The 24,967-nt window shown below is 39.4% G+C and overlaps 1 protein-coding gene across 1 annotated transcript in view; it reads right to left on the bottom strand.

Annotated features, from left to right (window-relative positions):
* Window positions 1-24,967, bottom strand: part of DLGAP2 (DLG associated protein 2) — a 102,232-nt gene that overhangs the window by 61,981 nt on the left and 15,284 nt on the right. The window contains exon 3 of the mRNA XM_075145177.1: window positions 9,182-9,393. Coding sequence (XP_075001278.1) covers window positions 9,182-9,393 — 212 coding nt within the window. The remainder of the gene's footprint in view (window positions 1-9,181; window positions 9,394-24,967) is intronic.

The raw sequence follows: 24,967 nt of genomic DNA, 5'->3' as shown, positions 1-24,967 counted from the left end.
CAGAGTGCCTGTTCTCTCTCAAATGTTCAGCCACCGGTGCACCCTGGGTCAAGAAGGTGCCAAAAGTGGATGAAAATATTCCCAGGCCTCTAAAAGTTGCAGCAAGAAAGTCACCTTCTGACTCTGAATGGGTCTATCAGGTTTATTAAGGGAGCATCAGATATAAAGAAAGTCCATTTTCCATCAAATTAATTTTTGAAATTGTAATATTCTAAAATAGTACCTTTTTATTTTCATGATCACGAAAATAAGGCATGATTTATTATGATCATGCCTGCATTTGTCCAAAAATCTGAGAATGAATGGGAACATTAAAGAAAGTACAATCACCTCTGTTTCAATCAGTATATGCAATTCAGAAGTATCATTCTGGAACAAAAAGATAAAATTTGTAAAAGAATTCATCTTGGGCACCTAAAAGGGAGGTGCATTAGGATTAGCAAGGTAGCATAAGTTATCAAAACCTATTTTATTGAGATTTGCATTTCAATGGATATTCATTTCTCTATCTGGATCTATCTTAACTATGTCTTTGTAGGTACATGAAATAACTCATCGACCAGAATCTAATGATTAAGCTTAGCTAGCAGTGCCATTGTATAGCAGCTGCGAGGCATACTGTGTCTCCGTGGATCCCCGCTGAAGTCAATAGAGCTCTGCAAAGGGGCACAGATGTGCCTGCCTGCAGCCCATTGGAGAACTCAGAGTATAGACATTAAGTCTGATGCTCCCTTTGGAATAGCACAGTCAGTCTGGCTCTTTGAAAAAACTGAAAGTACACATAAATCTGGTGAATTTATCCGTAGTGAAGAATTTCTTTTCTAATCTTTGCCAGATTGGAGCTTCTCTTTGATCAGTGATAGATATGAGAATTTGGGACAAATTAAATTTTTAAGACACCTGTATATTTCATCATTGACCCATAGCCTTTTTTTAAAAAGGTGCCTGAAAGATATAGAACATTTGATTTATTACAGGAATATGTTAGGAAAGAGGTGGAGATTGCTGTTTCCGTCCTTATGAAATGCCTACTAATCACTGGTAGGAAAGAACCTTTCTCATCAGTAAGTGCTTCGGGATTTTGTACAACATGAACCAGAAGAGAATGTGAGAAAATCATCCGGAATAGTTAAACAGTCTGGTGGTTTGATCACTCCTTGCAAAGATACAGAGGATGTAGGCTCAATCAAGCCTGTACTCCAAATCACACAGAATGTGCGTGTAATAAAAAAAAGTCTGATGTGGGAAATCTAAACTCAGAGCTATTGTTTGTAAGAGGTGACAGATGTGCACATACAGCTAATCCTAAAAGTCTTGTTCCAATATCCTATTTTGAGCTTGCCCTGGAGAGTAGGCAGCGAACTGGTCAGCAACAACAAAACTCAGGCAGATGTTACAGCAAAAACTTAGAGGCATTTAAAGCATCAGGTAGCAGTTCAGTAAATGGATCTGAAGATCTAAGGAGAACTCAAATATTGGATGTGTATTCTTCAATCCCTTTATGGAATTGAAATACTCATAATTTTCTTCAGGAAGCTATCTCACTTTTTTTTTTACTTTTATTTGCTTTTGGTACATATACATGTACACATGCAAAAAATCATAATTACGCAGAACAAATCTAGACTACAGACCATCAGGACTCAGTAAAGCATCTGAGCATGAGCTTAATTTAAACATACATGTAAGTCCATTAAAGCCAATAGGTCTTAAGCAAATAAGTGACCTTCTCGTGCTGAAGTTTAAGATATTAATAAGACTATGTAATTTCTGGGGAAAAAATAGAGTAGAATTGGGAGAAGTGAAAATATATACATGATTTCTGTTTTTTAATAAAAAATATCTTAACTTTCAAATCCTTGCCTGAAGAAGAGAAGTGTTTCTACACACATATAGTTTCATTTAGTTTTTATTAAAAACTAAGCAAACAAGAAAAGCAGCTCTTGATCCTTTTCAAATGAAAAGTAAAACTAACATATTTGTTGAAAGCAGGAATGAATAAGCACCAGAAACCAGAAACATATTTTCTCTTGGATCTCACTATTTGTGCTGGTGAGACTGGCCTGAATCTTACCACATTTTCACTGCAATCCATCACATAATTCTGACAAAAGCCTGTTTTAATCCTGAGAAGACGCTGCACTTCGTTCAGAGCCTTAGGATCCCCTTTCCCTCCCTAATCCAGGGTAATACATTCCAGCCCTACAGAGCTGGTATTTGCTACACTGAGGCAGGAGATCTGGGCTCAATTACTCCCCAGGTTTCACACTATGCCACTTCTAAGAGAACAAGGTGCCTAACACTGCTTAAAAGCATTTCCTATTATTCTGCAAAGGAAGAAAGGATGGGGATCATCTTCTGACCCTGTAAAAGATACTTCCTAGGTAGCCAGATGACTAGCTTGCCCTTCATCAGCATTCCCTTTTAACTCTGTGGACTAATCTAACCTAGATCTTATTGACTGCAGCAGAGAACACTATCACTGTGCCAGTGGCCCACTGGTTGCATTATCAGTTGATAAGGCTGTGTAATTAGCCCTCAAACTCTCCTCAGTAAATCTCCAATTTCACCCCTCAGAGACTCTGAGTAGATGCTACTACACTATAGGGCCTCAGAAAGCTACTAATGAAGTGTGTAATGAGGCTTTTTGGAGTCAGAAGATTGAGGAAAAAACAAAGATAAATAAAAAGCATATAAAAGATGAGTGATTTTTCTAGCGATTTTTCCCATCTCTTGTATTGAAAATATTTCTCAGGAATGGCTTCAAAACCATTCCTAAATTAAAATGCAGAAGAAGAGTTAACGGTAAATTGAAGTTTACCCTTAAAAATTAAAAAAGGCTTGCATCACTGGTGTGCAGCAATGGATAGCATTGAAATAGGACATTAATTTCTGAGGCAAGGAAGCTGTGCTTAAACTCTCAATCTGTGATGTTTTTGCAGCACACCCACTCCTCCACATATGCACACTTACCTACAGCCTGCAATACCAAGAATTCTCTGTGTACTTGCCAAGTAAGCAGTAACAAAGATGGACAAATTTGTCCATCACTAAATGATATGGCGTTGGCAATGACATGGGCAAAGACGGATGAAAAGACAGAGGTTTGGTCTCATGCAGTGCTTCCAAACTTCTCATTTGGTTTTCACTTTCTCATGTTGCAAGTGTGCTATGGTTAGCACAAATGGTTACAAATGGTAGGGATTTTTTTTAATGGAGATTTCCCACATGTCTTAGAGGAGCCTGTGCTGTTCCATGATTTCTGCTGAGCTAAGGGCTCTGGCAGTTAAGTGCTGTCAGATCTTCTCGTTGCAGTTTAACCCCCTTGCTGTGTGCTTTGGCAACATTTGTGTTGCCATAATAGAGTCTGCAGAACTGAACATGTGGACCTTGCCTTGGGTCATAGTCCAGAAATTCTTTAAGACAGCCTAAGTTAGTATGGCCATGGAAAGATGCAATCTCTCACTCTGAAAAGAGGAAGGGCAAGGAAAGGTTATTTTAAATTCAGATCACTGCTTTGTTCTTCTCTACCAAAAACCCAGAAAACAGTTTTGTCGCATATTAGCTTAAACTACTGAAGGCATATTAGCTTAAACTACTGAAAAAAGTGGTTTTGTGTTGAGATACCAGACTGTGAAGTAGAGTGGCTGAAATATAGACATGCATTGTGCTCTTCAAGTGTGCTGTGGGCCTTAATAATCCAATGCAAAGGTGTTAAACGTTCGAGGGGGGCATGGCTGCTTTTTCCGTGAACATGACTCAGAGTTTGAGACAATCACTTCCATAGAGGGGCCAAAACCTGGCAGAAGTTTAGGTAGAGAATATAGCAAGAAAAATCAGAGCATCACTGGTATTATACTGTGGCAGTCCACCAAATAACTTGTGCTATGGCAGATTTCCTTCCTCATTGAAACCTACATTTTTGTACTACCTATCTGCTCACATGCCTTTCTGTCTGCTCACCCATCAGTTTAAGGTATCTGGACTTCCAGCTGCCACAGTAAGGTCTGCCATTAGAGGATCACAAAACAAAAGCACACATTGCTGTCACTGGTTTTATTTTATTGTAGCTTAACCTATTTCATCCTCATGTTTGCAGCATCTAGTTTCCCATGAGTCACTTCAAAGCATAATGGAAAACTTCAGCACAGCACGACTATTCATTTGCGTGAGTGATACCAGTACGATCTTCGAATAGAGTGTGTTAACTTTGGGCTAAATGCTATTGTTATCCCTTTTGATTAAATGGTTAGACAGTTTTCAGTCTTTTGCAACACTTCAAAAAGGAGATACTGAAAATGGAACTTGCTATTTCTACAGTGCTATCCTGTTCATTTACATAATCGGTATATTAAGTACTCTTTTCCTGAAAACGAGAAGCATCAAATAACCAGAACATTATCTTCAGTCATAGAATTGCTTTTCCATCGTATAGCCCCAAATTCTTGTTTTCTTTTCAGCTTTCCTTTCTGGATCCCAATGCCTCTGATGCTTCCATCTCTCAGCTTTTCTTGTTTTTGCCACAAATACGGAGAAATGACATTTACTAAGTTGGAAGGATACACTTACAAATCATGTGGGTCAGTCTCTCCTCCAGAATTGCACAAAACTTATTTAGGACAGACATTCCCTTTGTTTCAGCTACCAGTTCCATAAACTGTTCAGCTGTTTTGACCTTTACTGTAAATGAAAATACCTAGCAGCACGACACCTACCTTCTACAAGCTACCTTCTGCAAACTACCTTCCAACACAGTTTAACTCCATCCCCAGTAGCATCACAGCACGGCAGAAAACAATGGACTGAATTGAAAGGGCTTGCATTTCACCTCCAGAAGACCTATATTTGTTCACAGGAAACCAAAACTGACATCCAACAGATTTGGTATGCTTAATCATTAAAAAAAAAAAAAAAAAAAAGTTTAATATTTTTTTCTCCTAGGACTACTGGGAGTCAAGATAGTTTCCACAATAAATGGGATTGCTGGCACTGTTCCAAGAAAGCAAAATTTGGAAAGGAAGCAGCTTCAAGCTATGTATCCTCTCTCCACTACAGCAAGCCTTATTGCATTGTATTTCACTGAAATGCAATTTAATAATAATAATAAATTACACTGGCCTTCGACTTGATGTTATGGGACTAAGTAGTACAACGTACTATTTAGTCTTTTGAAACAGCATTCACAAAGAAAAAATTGAAATGCATTTATCCTCAGTCAGTAATCTAGATATTTAGGCGCATTTAATTTTTGAAAAATCCAACAAAATTTGAGTCACTTAGGCTATAGCTATACTCAGAAATAAGCTAGGTCCACTACCTGACCCTTCGGCCAACTGACCTGTATAGTTAAACTTTCTTATCCTATAGGGAGCGTGGCTGCATCCACCAGTGTTAGTCCCTGAAACATGCCTGGGCACTATCTAGAAGAGAGCCGGGTGGCCTAGGCTGAAAGCGGGCTGGGGATCATGTTGGCTGTGCTAGCCGTTTGACAGAGGTGGTGATCAGATGGCAGCGGTTGGGCATATGCCCTGCTTCCGCCATCTGCGTAAAACAGCAGTGGTCAGACCCTGCACTTCTTTTTTATTCCCACTTGGAGTAAAATTTACTCCTTTCCAAGAGTAACTTAAAAGAAATTATTTCAGAATTTTAATGCTTCTGTTAAATCAGTTACATTTACCTATTTGTATGTTGTTAAATAAAATTATTTATTCAGATACAAATACGCATTTTTATTGTTTATTAATTTTTAATGTTCAGTTTGCTGAATCTTTGAGGAACACAAACCAACAAAATAGGGGCTTACTTTTGTCAAAGTAGAAACAGAATTTAAATGGGAAAAGACACCTTGCAAAGATGCCTGGTAAAACTCAGAGGAGAAATATGCACACATGTCAAAGGTCTGTTGAAGGTTAAGTGAAGGCTTTTCTAATTTTCATTTTATCCTATTCAGAATAGTGATAGAAAACTGGGCTTATTCTTATGAAACCCACCTACATATGTTTTGCAGCCAATGCATGTTTTTATACTGCCAAAACTATCAGTATTGAGGTTTTATTACAGGTGTACTGGTGCTCTGTCAGACCCCAGTTCTGAGCTATCCTGTCCACCCAAGCAGAGGACTAAGAGAGTATAAGCCCCATTTTATTTCTGTGCATTAGCTCCCTCCATCCTGGTAAACAAGCTAAAAAGCCAGCTAATGCAGCTGACATCTTGAATTATGTAATTTCCCATAATACATGCCAGAAATGCTATTCAGCCCTGCTATACATGCTGTTCAAAACCTTGGCTTCTGGCTCAGCAGCTTGATCAGCGGTACAAAGGGTACTCAGCATGCAAAGGCAATTACTGAGCTGAGCCGGAGGAGGAAGGAAGGCTCCATAGCCATCATCCCTTGCTACACCCTTCATAGAAATCCGCCAGACATAAAAGGTAACCACAGTGACAGGGAGTCGGAGACGTACTGGGAAGAGATGGCTTGTAGTGAAAACCCAGGTTTAGGATCAGCACTTTGTATTTCTGTGAGACAAAAAATATTCTGTCTGCTTAAGGGCTGCTGAAATGTGCAGATTTTTGCAAGACAGACATACAAGAACCAGAATAGTTGTCTCATTTCTGCCTGAAGTTCACCGGAAAAAAAGGTATATGTTGGGCTGGCAGATTCAAGGTGCTGCCCCTCAGTTTAAGGGAAAAACGAGGATTTAAAAGATATCTGTCAGCAGCAGCCTGGCTGCTGAATTATTCCTAGTGCAGTGTTTGTGACAAATTCTCAACAGAGCCCCTAATAATATTTCACAGTATTACAAAAAGCTTCCTCCTTTTCCAGCTGCAGTTAGTGGTAACTATGCCATTAAATCCTTTGGGACCAAGAACAGGCATAGCTGTCAACCCCAGTATACTGCATCAGCATCGCACCCATGTTTTAATCAATTATATTTTGAGTGGTGTATTTGCAATACGGAAAATGGGCAGAAGACACACCATTTGGTATTGACCTACTAATAACCACCTGCCTTCAGGACTTAACAGATCAGAAAGACTTTTTTTTTTGAAACATATTCTTTGTGTGAATACCTATGTCGAGATGCTGTCTGGATCTGTTCACAGGCTGTGGGAGTCTAGGGCAGGCACGGAGACCTGCCACTCACTGGAAAATTTGTGCTGTTATCTACATTCACTTGGGGAAGGCCCAACCATAGCCAAAGACAAAGAACAGAACAGAATATATTTTATTTAGAATCATTAAGGATGGAAAATACCTCTAAGATCATCAGGTCCAACCATCAACCCAACACCACCATGCCCACTACACCATGTCCCTAAGCGCGTCATCTACACGTCTTTTAAATACTTCCGGGGATGGTGACTCAATCACTTCCCTGGGCAGCCTGTTCCAAGGCCTGATCACTCTTTCAGTAAAGAAATTTCTCCTAATGTCCAGTCTAAACCTCTGTTGGTGCAACTTGAGGCCATTTCCTCTCGTCCTATCGCTAGTTACTTGGCAGAAGAGACCAACACCCACCTCGCTACAACCTCCTTTCATGTAGTTGTAGAGCGTGATGAGGTCTCCCCTCAGCCTCCTCTTCTCCAGACTAAACAACCCCAGTTCCCATGGCTGAGAAATTATGGGCTCCTCATCCTGAAGGACCTCTACTCCCACTGACATGTACTCACAAGCTGAAAATTAACCACTTTTTTTGTTTTCCAGGGGCTTTCACAAATTCGGACTGAACCAGTCGATGTAGCTAGTGTGCCTCAAACCCCAAATTCAGCCCAGATACAATGACTGAGGATATCAAAAATTCAAATGTTGCTTCCAACCACTGTCATTAAGAGCTCATCTTTTCATCTTTGGAAATTAGCCAGGTACAGGTCTGCCAGCAATTCTTATGTTATAGGCCATGTTTTCATCATTGGAACTAATATTGTAGCAAATCCTTCAGATTCACATTCAGAATTTGGCTCAGTTGCCTAAACATGGGTCTCTGGCACCCTTTGAGATGCCGTAAGGTATCCTGCCCGGATTTTAGTTGCCAATCGAGAGTGGAGACCTGCCAGTCTTGTTTCATGGTATCTCAGAAATCTTACAGCAGCTCATGGTACAGATGCCTTTGTGCATCTGAATTGAGCCTACAGAGATGCGTGAGCAAGCTATACAAAACAATAAAGTTGTAAACTGTTCTCTTCAGTAATAGTGAAAGTTGATAGTTTTCTTCCAGATTGCAAGCTAAATAATTCAATTTAATTAAACCAAAAGGATTTTTGCCTAAGGTTTTTGTTTTGGTTTATTTTGTTTTATGAAAAGGTGAATTACTATGGTATTCTATACATGGTATTACTACAGAACAATAAACAACCTTTGATCAAAGGTTTCACTCTTAATTTCTTCATTTTATGTATTTCTCCCAGGCAAAAATAACAATTGTCTAAGCTGTGAGAAACATTCATTAATAGAAGCTGCAGATTTGAAATCAGGCTACCACTTTGAAATATCTTTGTCTTCAGAAGTATATTTACAGTTTAGTTATAAAATGATATATTGAAAGGATAAAAAGCAGAGAAAAATAAAGATATTGGAAAACATATATAACTACATATTTTCCTATCATTTTAAAATTTGCTTTAGTTATTTAATAGGCCATACTGTAGGTAGTATGAATGAAAAAAACCCCAGTCAAACAAAACCCTCGGCAATGTGTTTAAATGAGTATAACACAGTATAGTTGATACATAAAGCATTGTACTGATAAAAAGGGTGTAAGATGCCAAATATATGATACAATTATGTATTTGTTATTATATCTAGTATAGACTAGATGTATTTTCTATTTCAGAGAAAGCAATGAAATAACAAAGAATTATAATATAAAACAATCATTCTAGAGAAGAAATATTCAGAATTTAAAAATTTTGATAAAAATATAGATATATTTCCTTTAGTAAACATAACAAACTCTTTCTGAAGTAGGAGGTTTGTTACATGGTTGGAGGAAGATGGCAGTTTTTCATCCAGTAATCACAAGAAACTGTAGCTAATTTAAAACACAGACATGAAAATTAGCTTTTTAACTACAGTATCATATTTTCTCATGGATACTGACCACTACCAGTAAGACACAAAGAAAAATTACCCAAGTCATGGCAACTTTCAGAAAGGTGTATAACATGGTATAGTGAAACTTACTTTTGATGATCTCCCAGTGGTCTTTGTCCAATGGATTTTAATAACGACTCTGGTCGAACCGTTAACTTTGGTGATGTCTTAGGGCTAGTATCAGAGTCTCCACTTTCTTCATCTCCCATGGCCTTAATATAGCTCCCACTTCTCATTCTTCTGCAGGGGATCTCTTCATCTTTCCCACCAGCTGGGTATCCTCCCCATTCATCCTGAGGTACCTAATGGAGACCATAAAACACACACGCGAAATGTGCTTTTTTTTTTTCATATATTTAAATACTTCCTTCAAGTTTCAATTTACAAAGACAAGTCATGAATTTTTTATTCTTCAGAAACAGGTCACTTAGAAAGAAATTTCTAAGGTCCCCGAATGATTTGGCAATTGAATTCCAACTTCAAGGTTGCAAATTTTCAGTTTATAAGTGTTGGAACCTAAGGAACAATCAAGTCATGGTTTGTGAGCTGAGCTGTGATACCTATTTGTAGACATGGTCTAAATTGCAGGAAGTAGCTTAGCTGAACCTCTTAAAAGTTTGCACACAGATTTTCAGCTGATAAACAGTAAGTTGATCAGGTGTCTCAGACCTAAAACTCATTGAAAGCTGAGCACTTCAGAGTCTTTTACCAACTCTCCTTATATGGGGCTTTGGCTGCTTTTCAGGAAGGTGAATGAAGTATTTAAGTTAAACTAAGCTGTGATTTTGGCATAAATGGATAGGATTCTGATTTAGGGCTAACTTCTGTGAAAAAGAAATCAAATGTGGCAATTTGTCTTTTTTCTTATTTAGAAACTGCAAAATAGTTCATAAAGACTGTACCATAGCCAGTTAATTATTAAGACATTTGGTTGAGGCTGCTTTCACGCAGTTGAGGTGGTTTTTCAAATAGTAAGGTGGGTAGTCAATACTCCACAGCTGGTGGATGGATATCTCTCTGTATCACAAATTGGCAGAGAATTGAGCAGGAGCAGATTTTCCAATCCAAAGTGAAATCACTTGTTTTAAGTGTCGTTTTAAGACTCATGGATAAACTCAGCAAGCCTGTCCCTGCCAGTATTGCTGATTCTTTGCTTTTTGTTTAATCTTCCAGCGTGCTGAGTCCTCTGGTCCTAATGCAGAAACACCCTTAAGCATTTACTTAAAGGATATAAGCAACTCTATGAAATCCATTATAATGACTCACGGTTAAAAAGAAGGATGTGAGAGAATGCATCAGTGGACCAGGGCTGATGCACTTGGCAGCATCAAATCTTTTACACACATAATGACTTCATATGTATTAAACAGTACAATGGCATTATTTACCAATATACTATAAATCTGAACTTCCAGTTAAACATATATTAAGGAGTTTCTGCAAAGCAGGACAGGATGTCTAATAAAGACTTTCAAGTCAATTGTATTTGAGACCTTCTACAGACAGAGTTCACTGCGGAGCTGAAGCAAATGCTCCCATTGATTTCAGCAGTCTTGGAGATCGGATTTAAATAACTGACACAATTTGCCGGTCATCTTTTATTGCCCTTTCAAGATACACGAATTAGCTACACACCAGGTGAAAAGACCTGGTGCTTTGAGTCCCAAAAAAGGATTAAGGTGGAAATGAAGTTTTAAAGGGGGTGAACAAGTAAAGATAGAGATATTAAATTAAAAAAAAAACAAGCTCAGGAGAGAAAAAAGAGAGACTGAAGATGAAGTCAGATAAGAAGAGATGAAACAGATCGCACAGATCAGAAAAATGTTAGAGACAAATATCAGAGAAAAAAATTATGAGTTATATTCTTATACAAAGTAATAGGACAGTGCATGAATCTAAATGAAATACGGGTTAGATCATGCAAAGAAAAAAACTTTTCATATTATTTAGCTTTGATGGTGATTGGAAAGGGAGCATGAAAAATCTTCCCAAACTTGAAGCCTGTAAATGTGATACGTCATCCTCATTTCTTTTCTAAGACCTAGTATGTATGAGATTAATGTTGGAGGAAGGATTTTTGAGATTCTAGGAGACCTAAAAGGTATTTACATGTAGTGATAGTTGTAAGAGCCAGACTCCTAAATCATACAAAATAAATATATTTTCTTAAGCTTTTTTTTAATTTACAGCTGGCAATACTATTAACTGTAAAAATCTGAATTAGAGAGCTATATTAAGAAAAACTAATTGATAACATACAAACATAGTCTCACTTTTAAATCTTCTTTATTACTTGTATGTCAGCATAGCTAAAAACAAAATCCAAATGCTGAAAAAGCATTTATTGGCATCTACATGGGCCCACAGCAAGTTATACTATTCAATTTTCTGCACTAAAGCTGAATTATTATGTTCAGTCTTAATATTTTTTTTTCAAAAAACTTAAAACTTTTTCATAGAATAATTATTTTGGCTTGAAATTTCTTTCCTTCATTTTAGCTCGAAGATAATTAAATAGAAAGTTTAAAAAGACATTGATCAGTAACTTTTTACTTACTTAAATGCAAAAAATGATTAGTTTCTCAACTTCCTTTTGTCTGAAATTCCATGTTCAAATAACTACATAAGGACTGGATTTAAATGAGTAAACACAGGCTTATTTGTTGATTGAAGTTGAAATCTCACTTTAAAAGATAGAAATGACTGATTTTTTACATTAAAGTACCTAAAAAATAAAGTTTCTTCACTGTGATAAGGAGCTTCACGAAGCCAAATCTTACAGTTATGTGCGTTACTATTTTTGTTGATTACATTTATTTCACTTTCTGAATTCATAAGTTAAATGAATTCACATGAGCTAAAACTGAAGAAGCCCTGCTCCATTTGGGCTTGTGATGTACTCACGGTATACACAAACGCACCAAGAATCCCTTTCTAATCAGAGTCACCTGTTGACTATCACAGAAGCCTTTATGATTGAAAAAACATTATTCACAATTAAAATATGAGCCATTCAAAGGAGCAGCATACAATGAACACAGGGAAAATGCTTCTGGAACCTGGCAAGGAAGTTTGACAATGTGTTCTCTCAGAAGGTTTCATGCAGAGCCTAGGAAAAGAGCTGGAGTCCTTTCGCTGTCTTCAAAAGCCAAAGAAAGGGCCCTTGACATTGTTTTCCCTCATGGACTGAGAATAGAAGCAAAATTTGAATCCCATTTCGGCCTGGTTCATCATTTACGTTAGCTGATGGGTTAAATACTTGGAAAAAACTTTCCAAATCCAGGCCATCTCAGACCCCAACATAGCTTTAAAGAAAAGCAGAAGTATTATACTAGTGCAGGAAAGATTTTTATTCTGAAATATTAACAAAAATATTTAACAGCATGTGTGAGGGTCATTAAACGAATATTTTCCAAAACATGAAAAGGGCTCTGCAGCTTGCAGAAAAGCTTTCTTACAATGGTTACCAGCCCCTGAAATTCCCATCTGTGGGGCTTGCAGCTGCTAATTGGGAATAATTACCCTAATTATCTACTTGCATATAGTGATGAATGCTGATATTTATAATGTCTAAAAAGGCCTTCCTCCTGTTCTAGATGTTAACATGAATCCTTGTATATGCACTTTCTATCCACAGAGGAGTTAGACTGCATATTACCATATGAATTTCCTTTTGTAAGAACAACGAGCTGACAAGGTCTGGATCTTTTAATTTAATTTTGTCACTGGCTGCTGATTTGTTTATAACTATTACAGAAAATGATGAGTCTCTTTCATAAATTTCATGCACTGTTGCTCTGAGGAGCACAACCAGGTTCAGGAAATTTGGGATTTTTTAATTGTTCTGCTACTGATTCAGTGTGATATCTTACATTAGTCACGTAGGGCCAATTTTATTAAAGAACCTGGTACCTGAAACTTACTAATTTTATGGAGCTGATCCTGAAAGTGAACTCCAGAACCTTAGGTAGGACCCTAAATTCCCCGTAAAAGTCATTTAGGAGAGTTACTCCTTCAGAGTAGCATCCAAAAGGAACCAAAAGTCCCTTTAGTTAGCAACCAAAATGCAAGGCATGAAGAAAAATCTCAAATGCTTCTCCTTTCTTGGGTTTGTTGTATCTCATTACAGGCAGCAGAAAGGCCCTTTTGTCATTTCCCATTCACAGCCTAAAACCATCTTCTGAAGAACAAATTCAGATGTTTTTTCCAAAGAACTGAACAGCCTTATTCTTTCCTTCCATGATGAAATGGCTGTGGAAGTGGGAGACGTTACTGCTCACCTTCTAATCAATAATGGTTGGAGTGCTCGGGAAGGAGAAGACTTAGGGCTGATAAATAAACTGGCATACTCTCCTCCTCTATTTGTAACTCATGGTCTTTTCATGAAGCACTCACAGATTGCCCAGGGGAGGGCTGATTAGAAGAGCAGGACTTCATGTACAAGAAAGGGTGTGTTGCAGCCTCGTGATCCAGTTACTTACCTGGAATGAGGGAGCTTAGTTATAGTCCCTGGCCGAACACTTGCATGAATTTTATGCGAAAGGGTGTTTGAATAAAACTTGTGGAGCATTTTAACAAAGAAAGAAGTGCCTTTGCTCCAAACTGCCTTACAGCCTGCTGCTTGGAATGCAATTTGGGGAATTGAGAAGATGGGGGTTTGACCTCATACAGGCTAAGGAAGAAACTGAACTCACATCTTCACAGTGGGTATTCTAGAATACTATGAAAACGAATTTCCTTGTTTCAGAAGAAAAGTCACTATCCTTGTATTTTGTTAGAAGTCCTTCCTGTTGGGTGTCTTGGTTGTGCTCAGATTAGACCTGTCAGAAGAAAAGGATTTTGGACCCCTGACTGGACTTTGGCAGTAAGTCTGTCCCCTGATTCTCAGATTGCACAGATTCTGTGTGTAAGCAACAGCATGTTCTCAGGGAAAACAGGGATGAATTCACCAAACCTCCGGAACAAACTAGGAATCATGGAATCACTGAGGTTGGAAGGGACTCTGGAGGTCTCTAGTCCAGCCTCCTGCTCAAAGCATGGTCAGGTACAGCAAGTTGCCCAGGACTGTGTGCAGCTGGGTTTTGAATGTTTCCAAAGATGGAGACTCCACAACCTCTCTAGGCAACCTGTTCCAGTGTTTGACCACACCCAGGGGGAAAAAGTTTCTCCTCATATGTAATCAGAGATAGGGTATCTAGGCTCCCATTTAGAAACTAGTGCTAGCAGTGTGAATACCCAACCTCGTATCTAAGAAATACTGATGTCAAAACTGGAAAAGCCAATGAAATATTAATTCTTCTGGACTTTGACCACTGTTAATTCAAGTTTTTTATTTCAGTTTAGGATTTAGCTAAAGAAGTCAAACTGCCAACAGCCACTGGCATTTCAAAACAGATCTACTCCTGTTGTTCCACCCACTTCTATGGCATTTGCTCCCAGCTCCCAGAATTTTAAAGGTGTTCCACCACTAAACTGCTGATCTGCTTAAAATCTGGCATATCACTTTACTATCTAAAATGAAACACTTCTAAATATATGGCTTCCGCTGAGGGAGCTGACTATCACTTCTTCATATTTCTCATTCTCAAAGGTTAAAATGAGGATTACCTACCTCACAGGAATCCTGTGAAATTTAATTAGCATGCAGATGTAAAATGCACTGAAATATTCATTATGACCTAAATCTTATTTTAGTAATATAAATTTCACATTTTACTGGAAGCAGAAGCTGTCTGTGCATGAAATTAGACTATGGATGATATGAAGAAGGATAAGATATGAAACACTATGTAGTAGACATGTAATTTTTGTAATTTTATGCTTTCTCAGCCTGGTCAAGATGACCCCAAAAAAAAAAAAAAAAAGGAGGACAAATCTGAAATGTAGGTAAGAGACTTTCTCTTAAATCACGCCTTCTTCAAGGAGCCTCAGAAAAACAGCCTTTGTGCACAGCTGCAAGTAGATGAAAGTAGATGACAATCTTGCAAGGCAGACAGAAATGCTTTTTAGCATGGTAGAAAGTTTCCTTGATATTACAATGGAAGGTGGGAGCTGGACCTCCTGTGTTTTCAAAAACTTTGCTGAAGAAGGAACACTGACCAATTACTAGAATTTTCTTCTGAAGCTAATGACACTAATGATATTCCCCTATTTACTGGCTGTGGACTCTAGACCTTATTGGTCTAGTTTTTTGCAGGAGAGTGCAAAAGAGAAGAGTGCAGTATCTGAAAATAAAACTTTGTTTCCTTAGTAGCTAACCTTGTGTCTACACCTCAACACCATTCTCAGTGCACATTTTTAACTAGTTTTTTCTTTGGTTTTTTTTTAATATGCTGATTCATTGTTCAAAGAACATGAATTATACAATGAAGCCATTCAAAACTTTCTACAAAATATGCCAAGGACTCCTCCTCACCACTAACAATGACAATCCTTGTAATTAGCTTCAATTTTCACATGCCACCCCCCACTCCCTGCACTCCTTGACAGCTCAGAAGCACAGAGAGTTCTTGCAGCATTCCCTGAAAGTCCGTTGACACTATCCATCAAGGCAGGAGCTAATCTTGGAAAGCAAGAGGCATCTTTACCTTGCCAGCCTTTCTCTCCAGGCTTTGCTATGAACAGCCATAATATCACAGGAAGGGGAAGAAAACCACATAGATCCCAAACAATACATCCTTTACACTGGGTTGAAAACAACTTGAATTTGTGAATTTGGGAGTGGGGAATGGACTGGACAGCCATGCAGATCATAGGACACAAACATAATATTCCAGCTGGGAGATGTTCGAATAGGCAAACCAGTACCAGCATTATTTACTGCCTGATTTTAGTTTTTCATGTGTAGTTCCAAGCAAAGCTGCACTAACTGATCCTTGATGGAAAGAAGACTTCCGTCCAGTGTGGTCGGGATTGCTTAGTCACCACTTCTGCATTTTCTACAGAAGAGTGTTCTTTTCATTTAAATAATACTTTATAACTCTCATCTCAACAGTGATGAGCTCAAACAAAAAGAACCAGCCCTATGTTTCCTAGCTGGTTCTCCAGCAACAATGTGAATTGTAATCTGAGGATGGTTAAATACTGTAGAGTTGTAAGGACTCTGTGGCTTTGTTTATACTGTTTGGATGAATGTGGGCCAGCTGCCCATTTCATGATCCGCTGTGCTCGTGCTACTGGCAAAGACCCTTGCAGTTCAGGCACCTGCAAAGCCTCTGCTACGTTGCTAGGTCCCTCTGGGACCCTCTGGACTCTGCTGTTTTGACATGGTGGAGCAAGGTGCAGTCAGATGGCAGTGGTGGACTTGTCCACACTGTAAGTGATTTTTGCTTGCTAATCCTGGAGCTCACTGAGATCTTGTGCCAGAACTTTGATATGAGATGAGCTTGGACTGAAGGGAGGGCTTGGCCTGTGCTTAAATGAGAACCTAGATATATATAGCCTCTCAATCTAAGACACAAAAACTGTAGTGATTCAATCAAGAGACCTGGGTTCCAGCTGGCTGCATATTTCCTTTGGTAAGTGACCCAGGATGCTGCTTCGTGGTCAGCTTAAGCCGCTTTAAAATTATACTACTCTCAACTTAAGTGGGGCAGGTTTTCCTTAAGCAATATTCAGCTTTTCAAGAAATGCTAGTAATGGTAAAGCGACTTAGAGTGCTGCCTGGAAAATTGCCTTGACAACAATAACAAAAATAAGTAAAGATAAGTTTTCAGCTGAACTGGTGAGTTGCTCCAACTCGCTGTGCTGCTGCACAGTCATCAGTACTAGCGAGAGAGAAGGATGAAAATGGTACGGTGATTACCCTAAGGCTGTGCCTACGGCTAGTAAATGAAGACCCACTGTCCTGCCTGGAGGTCAGCTGGCCTGCAGCACTCCACACCCATGCTGTTGAGCAATCTTTGCCTCCAAACCAGTGTGACTACCAGGAACGGCCCCTGGCCTGTCCTAAGTCCTGAACTATACCCAGGAAGTTTAGGGAAATACTGGCTGGCTTGGATGAAAACAATTCCCAAGACAGGCTGAGCCACATAACCGTATAGAGGATCAGGATGTAGTACCAAGGAACCTTTCCTGACACTATGCAGTTTGACAGCATAGATGTAGCATAAGTTAGCGATTATTTTAATAATGGAGGTCCACAGAAGCATCAAAGACCAAAACTTGGAACTTCTCATGCTTGCCACAAAATGCAGCATTTCTGCCAACTATTTTGCCATAGTCCGCCTTTTGCCAGTTTGTTTTTCTATCTCTTTGCCTTTTTGGGCCAGCTTATAGCTGCATTTTCCTTTACATCTTTCTCTATAAATTGAATTAATTTAATTACAATGCAAATTCTGCTAACACCAAGCATCAAAAGGCTAAAGACCTAAACTGGATTGCAGCTTGTCACTCACTACAGGTAAATGGCAGCCAGGAATATACCTGCCAGCTGGGCTGCCTGACTGACAGGGCAGCAGACAAGGCCCAGGGGACCACGATATCAGCAGCTGAAGCTAACTGCAAGTTTCCCTGGCAGATATTTTTGGGAGAGATAGGCTGAATTGCCTGAACCACATCTGCAGGGTGGATGGAGCCCAGCTATCTGCACAGCAGGGTGAAGAAAAACAGCCTGGTTTTTTGACTGATGAAGTTGTTGGAGACCAGACTCCCTGAGTGCGAGGCACGTGCTGCTGACGAGGGGTCACCCGCACCCCTGTGGCCTCGCTGCACCACGTCCAAGGCTCCCGCAGGCAGCTGGCGCCCTGTGCGCACAGCGCAGGCCATGCAGTGCCTCACCACTCTGTCCGATTCTAGCCACCTTCGGAAATGGGAGACCAAAGTACCATCAGCCCCTTCAGCCCAGACTCTCAACATTGCATGACCATCAGCCAAAATCACCTGTAGGTCCCTATGGAAATATCTTTGCCTTTACCACTGCAGACACTAAGGGAAATTCAGAGTTGTCACCTGTGTGAGTGGGGCAAGACCCCGCAGACCATTCGTGGTCACAGAAGTATAGAGTAGGAGACAAAAATACCCTTGAAGGAAGAAAGAGAGAGGTGCTCCCAACACACTTACAATGCACAGCACCTCCAAAACCACAGAGACTGCAGGTGTAGCAAGGGCTCCAACATTGCACAGCTGTTATAAGGCTAGAGAACCTAAAAAGCAGCATACCCAGGGCTGACCCAAAAGAAGCCCTGTAGTAAACAGTGTCTTATTTAATCTCAGCAGGAAATGATATCACTTTTTTTTCTATTTGTTATAGGGCTACTACTGAAAAAAAACAGTGCGTGTCTTTAAAACATAAATAACTTTAAAGGCTGTATAAAATAGATATATTTGCTGCTCATCCATTTTTCTCATTTTAACTAATGATTGACAGTTTTGAACAGTTAACTCCAGATGACTCCAGTTATTTAGCTTACAGAGTGAAATAAGTAGTTTTTTCCTGTCTAGCCACTAGGTAACACTTAACTATCTGCACACTTTGAAAAGATCCGCTACCAGAAGTACCAGGGACCTTAATCATATAAACATTCAGCCATTTAAACACATGTGCAACTCCCCTTTAAAAAATAACCTTTAAGTACAGCACTGTAAGATGGCCGAAACCAGTTGGAAAACAAAAATCAAAGCAATATTTATGAATGCTTCACTGTTTTTTACAGTCACCTCTTTGCAGGAAAAAATGGTATAGACTGCTCAGGAGAGGAGCCGGCTCTGCCCCGGCAGGCAGCCTGCAGCACAGGAGAGTGTGCCGTCAGTACAGCCCCCAGTGCCTGTCCCTGGCAGTCTCGTTTGACAGATACAACTGGCCTGAGTGTATAAAATAATAAGTTACTCCTGGCTGAAAACTTCTTCAGACCCAGCGACACCTTTGGGTAACTACTGCAAAGGTCAGCCTTCAGCTTCGGTGAGGTGAACGTTGAAAAACAATTTGGCAACACACTGTACTAACGTTATAAAGAAGGACAACTCCCCCTGATTAAAGGGCAGTGGGATCACGGCCTCCCTTTTCTACTCCTAGCTTTGACATTTCTACAGTAATAGGGACTCGTTTTGGCAGCTTTAATAAAATACTGACTCTGAAATCTTTCCACTTGTTTGGAAAAAAACTTCAGCAATTCATTTCAGGCAATATGAGTGTCCTAGCACACGGGCATGGAAGCTGTGCGCTGTTCTATCACTGATTAACAGAGTAATTCAAGACACCAGTAATTTGAGACAACTGTTTGGTCAGAGCTTTACACCATTATTGATTGAATGTATTTATTTTCTGTTTCTTTTTCTTTTTTTCCCCTTGGAAGGGATGTTTAAGAAGAATTCTGTTTTTTGCGACGCACAAAACCATCAGCATTTTGTAAATACAGGGAAGTGCCAGCTTTATTAAATCCTTTTTATTTAATGTTCTTAAAATTGTAAGTGCAATACTTCAGAGGCATGATGGGTAGAGAGAACATTATAAGGAACGAGTACGAGTGGTTGAGCTTGCTGCTCTGTATGGGAGGGCTACACCTTTACTGACCTGGGGAATAACTCCACAGAGTGGCCCCAGGTGCTGCACCAGATGTTGCAGGCTGACATTAACACTGCGAACAGACTGCAGGGCATTAACTGTCCCATCATTTCCCTTATTGTGTGGGCATTACAGATCTCTCTTGCACATCTCCACTCCTGACTGGGAGGGCACAGGGCTAGCTGAGACATCCTTGTGGGACTGTAATGAGCTGTAGAAATCAAAATGGTACAGCACGTGTCCATGCTGATTTAGGATGCAGACTACCCTGCTACCCTACTAGCTACACTAGCTTTTCCTGCTGTGGAAACAACCCAGTTAATTCTGGAGCAGTGGCTGGTCATAAATCATTGTGAAGGCAGTGTGGGTGATAGTGATTTGGATGCTAGTATCAAAACTCCGCTAGCCCTGGCTGACTCCCCAGTATGCATCAGTTGGTAGAGTATTGGATGTAGTTTCTGTAGTTCACATATGGGTTTACGTCAAGCAAACAGATACAATCAAGTTTCACACAGATGAACTGCTGAGAAAGGTGCATTGAGTGCAAATCCATCCATCCTTGCAAACCAGGGGGAGAGTGCAAAGCAGTAGCATGCCTCTCGAGGGCAACGGTCTCGTTTGTGGGTATCTGTCCTGTCCCCAGAAGAGTTCCTGGAAAATGTAACTGAGAGCTTAATGCCTATTTATCCATTAGCTTGTCCTCAAAGCTCTTCTCCATGTAGGCATAACTTAAACCAGCAAAGAGCCTCGGTGAAACTGCTGCTTTTTTCTTTTTCTTTTTTAAGAGACTGACTCTTGTGCTTTTCTTTCACTCTGTAGAGAACACAACTGACATTATTACCCACATGCTTAACAGTGCCAGTGCTGTAACGGATGACGCTAGTACTTAAATGCACTAGGAAGACAGGAGTGGGCTGAAGCCATTTTTAGAACAACATGCTATTTTCTCCTTTAGTGCTGACTCATTCACTGTACCTTGTGGTATGTTTACCTTGATTGCTTGCCACTTCACAGGCTGTTGAATGGCTGAGGGAGGAATATTAATCAGTGACATGTAGCACTGTGATCCAGAACCTCACTGATGGTGAGTGCTATGCTCTTGGCCCTCTTTTGGCTTTATTGTAGGAGTTACTTTTCTTTAACTAGCATTCACAGGTATTTCAGTCCTGGAAACTGTAAGCAACACTTTTGTATTCATCATTTAGTACAGCTATCTAGTTCATATCCATTTTTTCTGTTGAAAATCTTGGGTCCTCACTAGTACTCATATCAGAGTAAAATTAATCAGTCATTGCACTGTATATGAGTTGAACCTAATTAACCAAAACAGTTGATGAAGACAGAAGAGATCTCACAACTCATTTATCTTTTTCTTAACATATTTTATATTAAAATTAAAACAACATGGAAAGCAGTAGCAGCTGCTATAGCTAAACCTATACAAAAGTGCGCTTTACTGCATGTGTGATCTGCTTGGGCTATTCTGCCTGCGGAGTGAGATGACAGAAGTGTTTTGTGCCCAGAAATGCATTTGTGGCACAATTTGTCTGCATTCAGAACAGAAATTAAAGGCCCATACATAAAAACTGTTGCTAATCATTCACAAGAATCTGATAAATGTTATTAGAGTACAGTTACAAACGGCTGCTCTCTGCTCCTGTGGTGCTAGTTGGCCGTCTGGTTCACATTACAGCTAAGCTGATTTAACAACGAGCTGGAGCCCAAAGGATCTTCCCACTCTTCCCCTCTCCCTTCTCTCTGCACGTTCCCACCACCTCCATTGTAGCAGGAGTGATGTAAATCTGACCTGAGCTTTAGATGAGAAAAATAATCACTACTTTATACAGCTTTATTTCTACTAATTGAGTTCTCTGAAACTGTCCACTTTAGGACTAGATGACCACCCATGCTGGAACAAGGCACGTTGACTGAACCACCTCTAACTGACAGCAGCACGGAGATCCCCCAGCTGCACAGACTGTCTGTGGAGGAGCAGGGAATGCGAAACCCTAAGAGAGGAGCCAGAGGCCAAGCTTGGAGATTAACCAAGTTAAAGAAATACCTGCTTTCAACCCTAGAACATGACTTAAGCATATAATGTGCAGACGCCTTCAAAACCTCTGTTCTCATTTCCTGTTTTCAGGCATCTGTGAATTTTGGTAGAAGCTCACTTCTTAGAAAGAAATTTCCTTTGCTCGCTCTTCAGAGTTTCAGTTTTAAGGAAAAAGCAGCTCAGTAATTACTGTGGAAGACAAAATGGAAGCCCAGAAACAACACAGAAAAGCAAGCACAGGCCTAAGACACTGCCATGGTCTTCCAGTTTGGACTCTGTATACCAAAACTCTTCAGTGGAAAACAGAAGTAGCAATATTTTATACAAGTGTTGAAGGAAAAAAATAACAAGAAGGAGACCAGTAGATAAAAAAGTGGTTGCGTACAGTGAATCCTCATATAACTAGGTAGCAGAGTAAAAACCATATATATATTATAAATTTATAATATTAATATATAAACATAGAAAAATAATTTTTATTATTCTGGGGTATATTTATGCATTCATATATAAGATCACTGAAGGACTATAATTTCGCAGCTTTGCTTTAAAAATAATTTAAAAATATATAGCTGACATCACTCAGGAGAAATGTCTTTTAATATCATGTGTTGTAATGCTATAAACACAGAGATCCTGTGAAGGGCCTGGGGTTTTTTGTTAATCTGTTCACTTGTGCACCTCAGGGAAATCTACTGCTGCATAATCACCTTCATAATCCCTTGAATTCTCATTTCCAGATATTCTGGAGCAAGGCAGTAAACTCTCCTGGCTAGGGATTCTGACACGTTTCTCTACCTTTCTCAGTTTCTGAACCTAATGATTATTTTTATCCAATCATTATTTAGTGATGCTTCTTACACTGCCGTGAGAAAAGTTAAATATCCTTCCTCAGTTTTGCAGATAGAGTAATTGAAGTGTGCAGCGATTAACAAATTACATTTCCTGGGTCAGAGAGAAAGTTCATGGCAGAGCTAATAGTGGGACTTGTATCCCTGCTCTTAACGATTACACTGTGACAGCACAGCATCCCTCAAAGTAGAAGTTTCAAAACTAAGCATTTAGTTAGACATTGACAGAATGGGGTCTCTTCAATTTGTTTCCTAACCTTGGGCTAGTGAATAAACCAGCCTTCAACCTGAAGGATATCTATGCTCTGAATGGCGTATTCAGATTCTACAGAACATGTATTTTATTTTAATATTTTGCACTGAGAATATTCCTGTTGTAAAATTCCTGGTATTATTGCTTTGGACACAACTATAGATTCTTTATTGCAGTAACTGAGCACTCAAGTCTTAACAAATTTCCATTATAGGAACTCTGTGATTAGGGAATGGCTACTATACCATTTTTAAAGGGGCTTAAAAACAAAGATCACACAGAAAGTCTCTGGTGCAGCAAAAATTTAAATTCACATCTCCTAGATTTTAAGCTGGATGAACCTACCAGTGGATGAACCTTCCTAATTACTGGATTAAAATTCCTTTCTGTAGTCATCCCAAATTCACAAAAAGAATAAAAAAAGACCGTGCAAAAAAATGTGCTTTCCTGCTCCCTAGGCTTGCCACTGGCCTTGATCTAAAGCTTAGTGATAACCAAGTTAGTTTGTGAACGATGCTGATATAAGTTGGGAGTAAGGAGGAGGCCCATGAAAAGTAAAAACTGGTGGCTTCTTCAAAGAAAAATGAGATGTAAAGTGGAGGGAAAAAGAAACAATGAAACATGATGAGAAGGAAAGCACAAAACCCAGCAGAGATGTAGAGGAACCAGAGCTGTCTGTGTAGAAGTATGTCACGGTAAGGAAAATCTAGCCATACCTAAACTTCTCTGTAATGTCGGAGCTGACACGTAGTTTTAGAACACAGACACAAGCGGAAGTCTCTGCACAGGACGTGCTTCCAGTTCTGGCTCGTTGAGTTAGATTAAAAACTTCCAGGGAAGTGCAGGCTGTTTTACATACATGAGAACTGTACTTGGATATGATAAAATATCACAGCTGTCAGTCTAAATTGGAATCAATTTGCATGGTAATGCTATGAGGGTTGCAATTTCTTCATTTTCTTTTCTCTGCAATGAGGAACTTTCCCTGCTTCAGTAGGGAAGATTGATCCTGGATGTCTGCATATGCATTTGAAAAAATCTGGCTCTTCAAGTGCAACTCATTACTATTGGTCCCCGATTGCTCAGCGGGCAGAGAGCTCTGCACAGAATCAGAACAGCTGCTAGTCTGTGTTTGTTGGCTTCTGCAGAGTCCGCTGGAACTGAAAATCTCTAAATACATATATCTGGAGTGGAGATTTGCCCATGTTAATGAGAGAATCAGTTAAGTTCTGGGGAAAGAGAAGTTCCTTAAAAAGAAATAAAAGAGCAGGTACTCAGAACAATGTGGGCTTTGCAGGCTGTACTTCGTAAAAATACCAAAGGGAATATTTGTATACGATGTTTTTTCCAGTGGCAAAGCTAGCTGAAGAAGTTATCCTCCCAGTTACTCCCTCCTTTCTGCTCTACTCCCACTGCAGTTCTTTGTACACCCTGATGTGCTAATGACACTTCTCATGGGACTGTGTTGGACCTAGGCCATGTAAATGATGTAAATGTCTAAAAAAAAATTTTTTTGGAAGCTAATTTTTAAACCCATATCACTTTAACATCCAGATCATCATGCAGCATCATAAATGGCTATACTAGCACGACTTTGGGGTGGCAAATGGCAGCAAGCAGCAAGTATAAAGGTTTAAATGTATGAGAAAGTGGGAGCTTCTTGGTTGCTGCTAAAGAAAACAAGTGTGCAGAACACCACCACAAACAGTCTGAGTACCAGGCCTGAAATATTTCTCTCCCTGAGGTACCCATATAACTTTTAACATGGATAGCTTATAGTATGGTCTCAAGAGGTTCAGTTCATTACGATTTGGGGTGACCCAGTAACAAAAAGGAAGTTTGTGAATAATCATCATCACGACAAAGCAATTGACTACACCAATAAATCTATTCTCCTGTTACTTAGACCAACCTGGAAAAAAGAATAAAATAACACAAAAATAGAAATTCACAGGGCTTGTTTTTAAAATCACTCATTTACAGATGTATTTGACACACTTTTTCTAGCCCTCAGACTACTGGGAGAACTGCCCCCTTTTACAGTCTGATGTATGGATTTTATCGAGATGTTCAGTGTGAACTCCAAAGGTGAAAACACATCCACTGACCTTAGACTAATTTATATCACACCAGTTGTATTTGGTTTTTAATCTATGCCCTATAAACCAAGACAAAAGCTAGAGTTTTCTCACTTTCATGGAATATCTGCATTAGGTAA

This window comes from Calonectris borealis, chromosome 3, assembly GCF_964195595.1.
Source record: "Calonectris borealis chromosome 3, bCalBor7.hap1.2, whole genome shotgun sequence".
NCBI lineage: Eukaryota > Metazoa > Chordata > Aves > Procellariiformes > Procellariidae > Calonectris > Calonectris borealis.
Note: the sequence above shows the minus strand (reverse complement) of the source record. Positions and strands in the feature narration are given on the sequence as shown.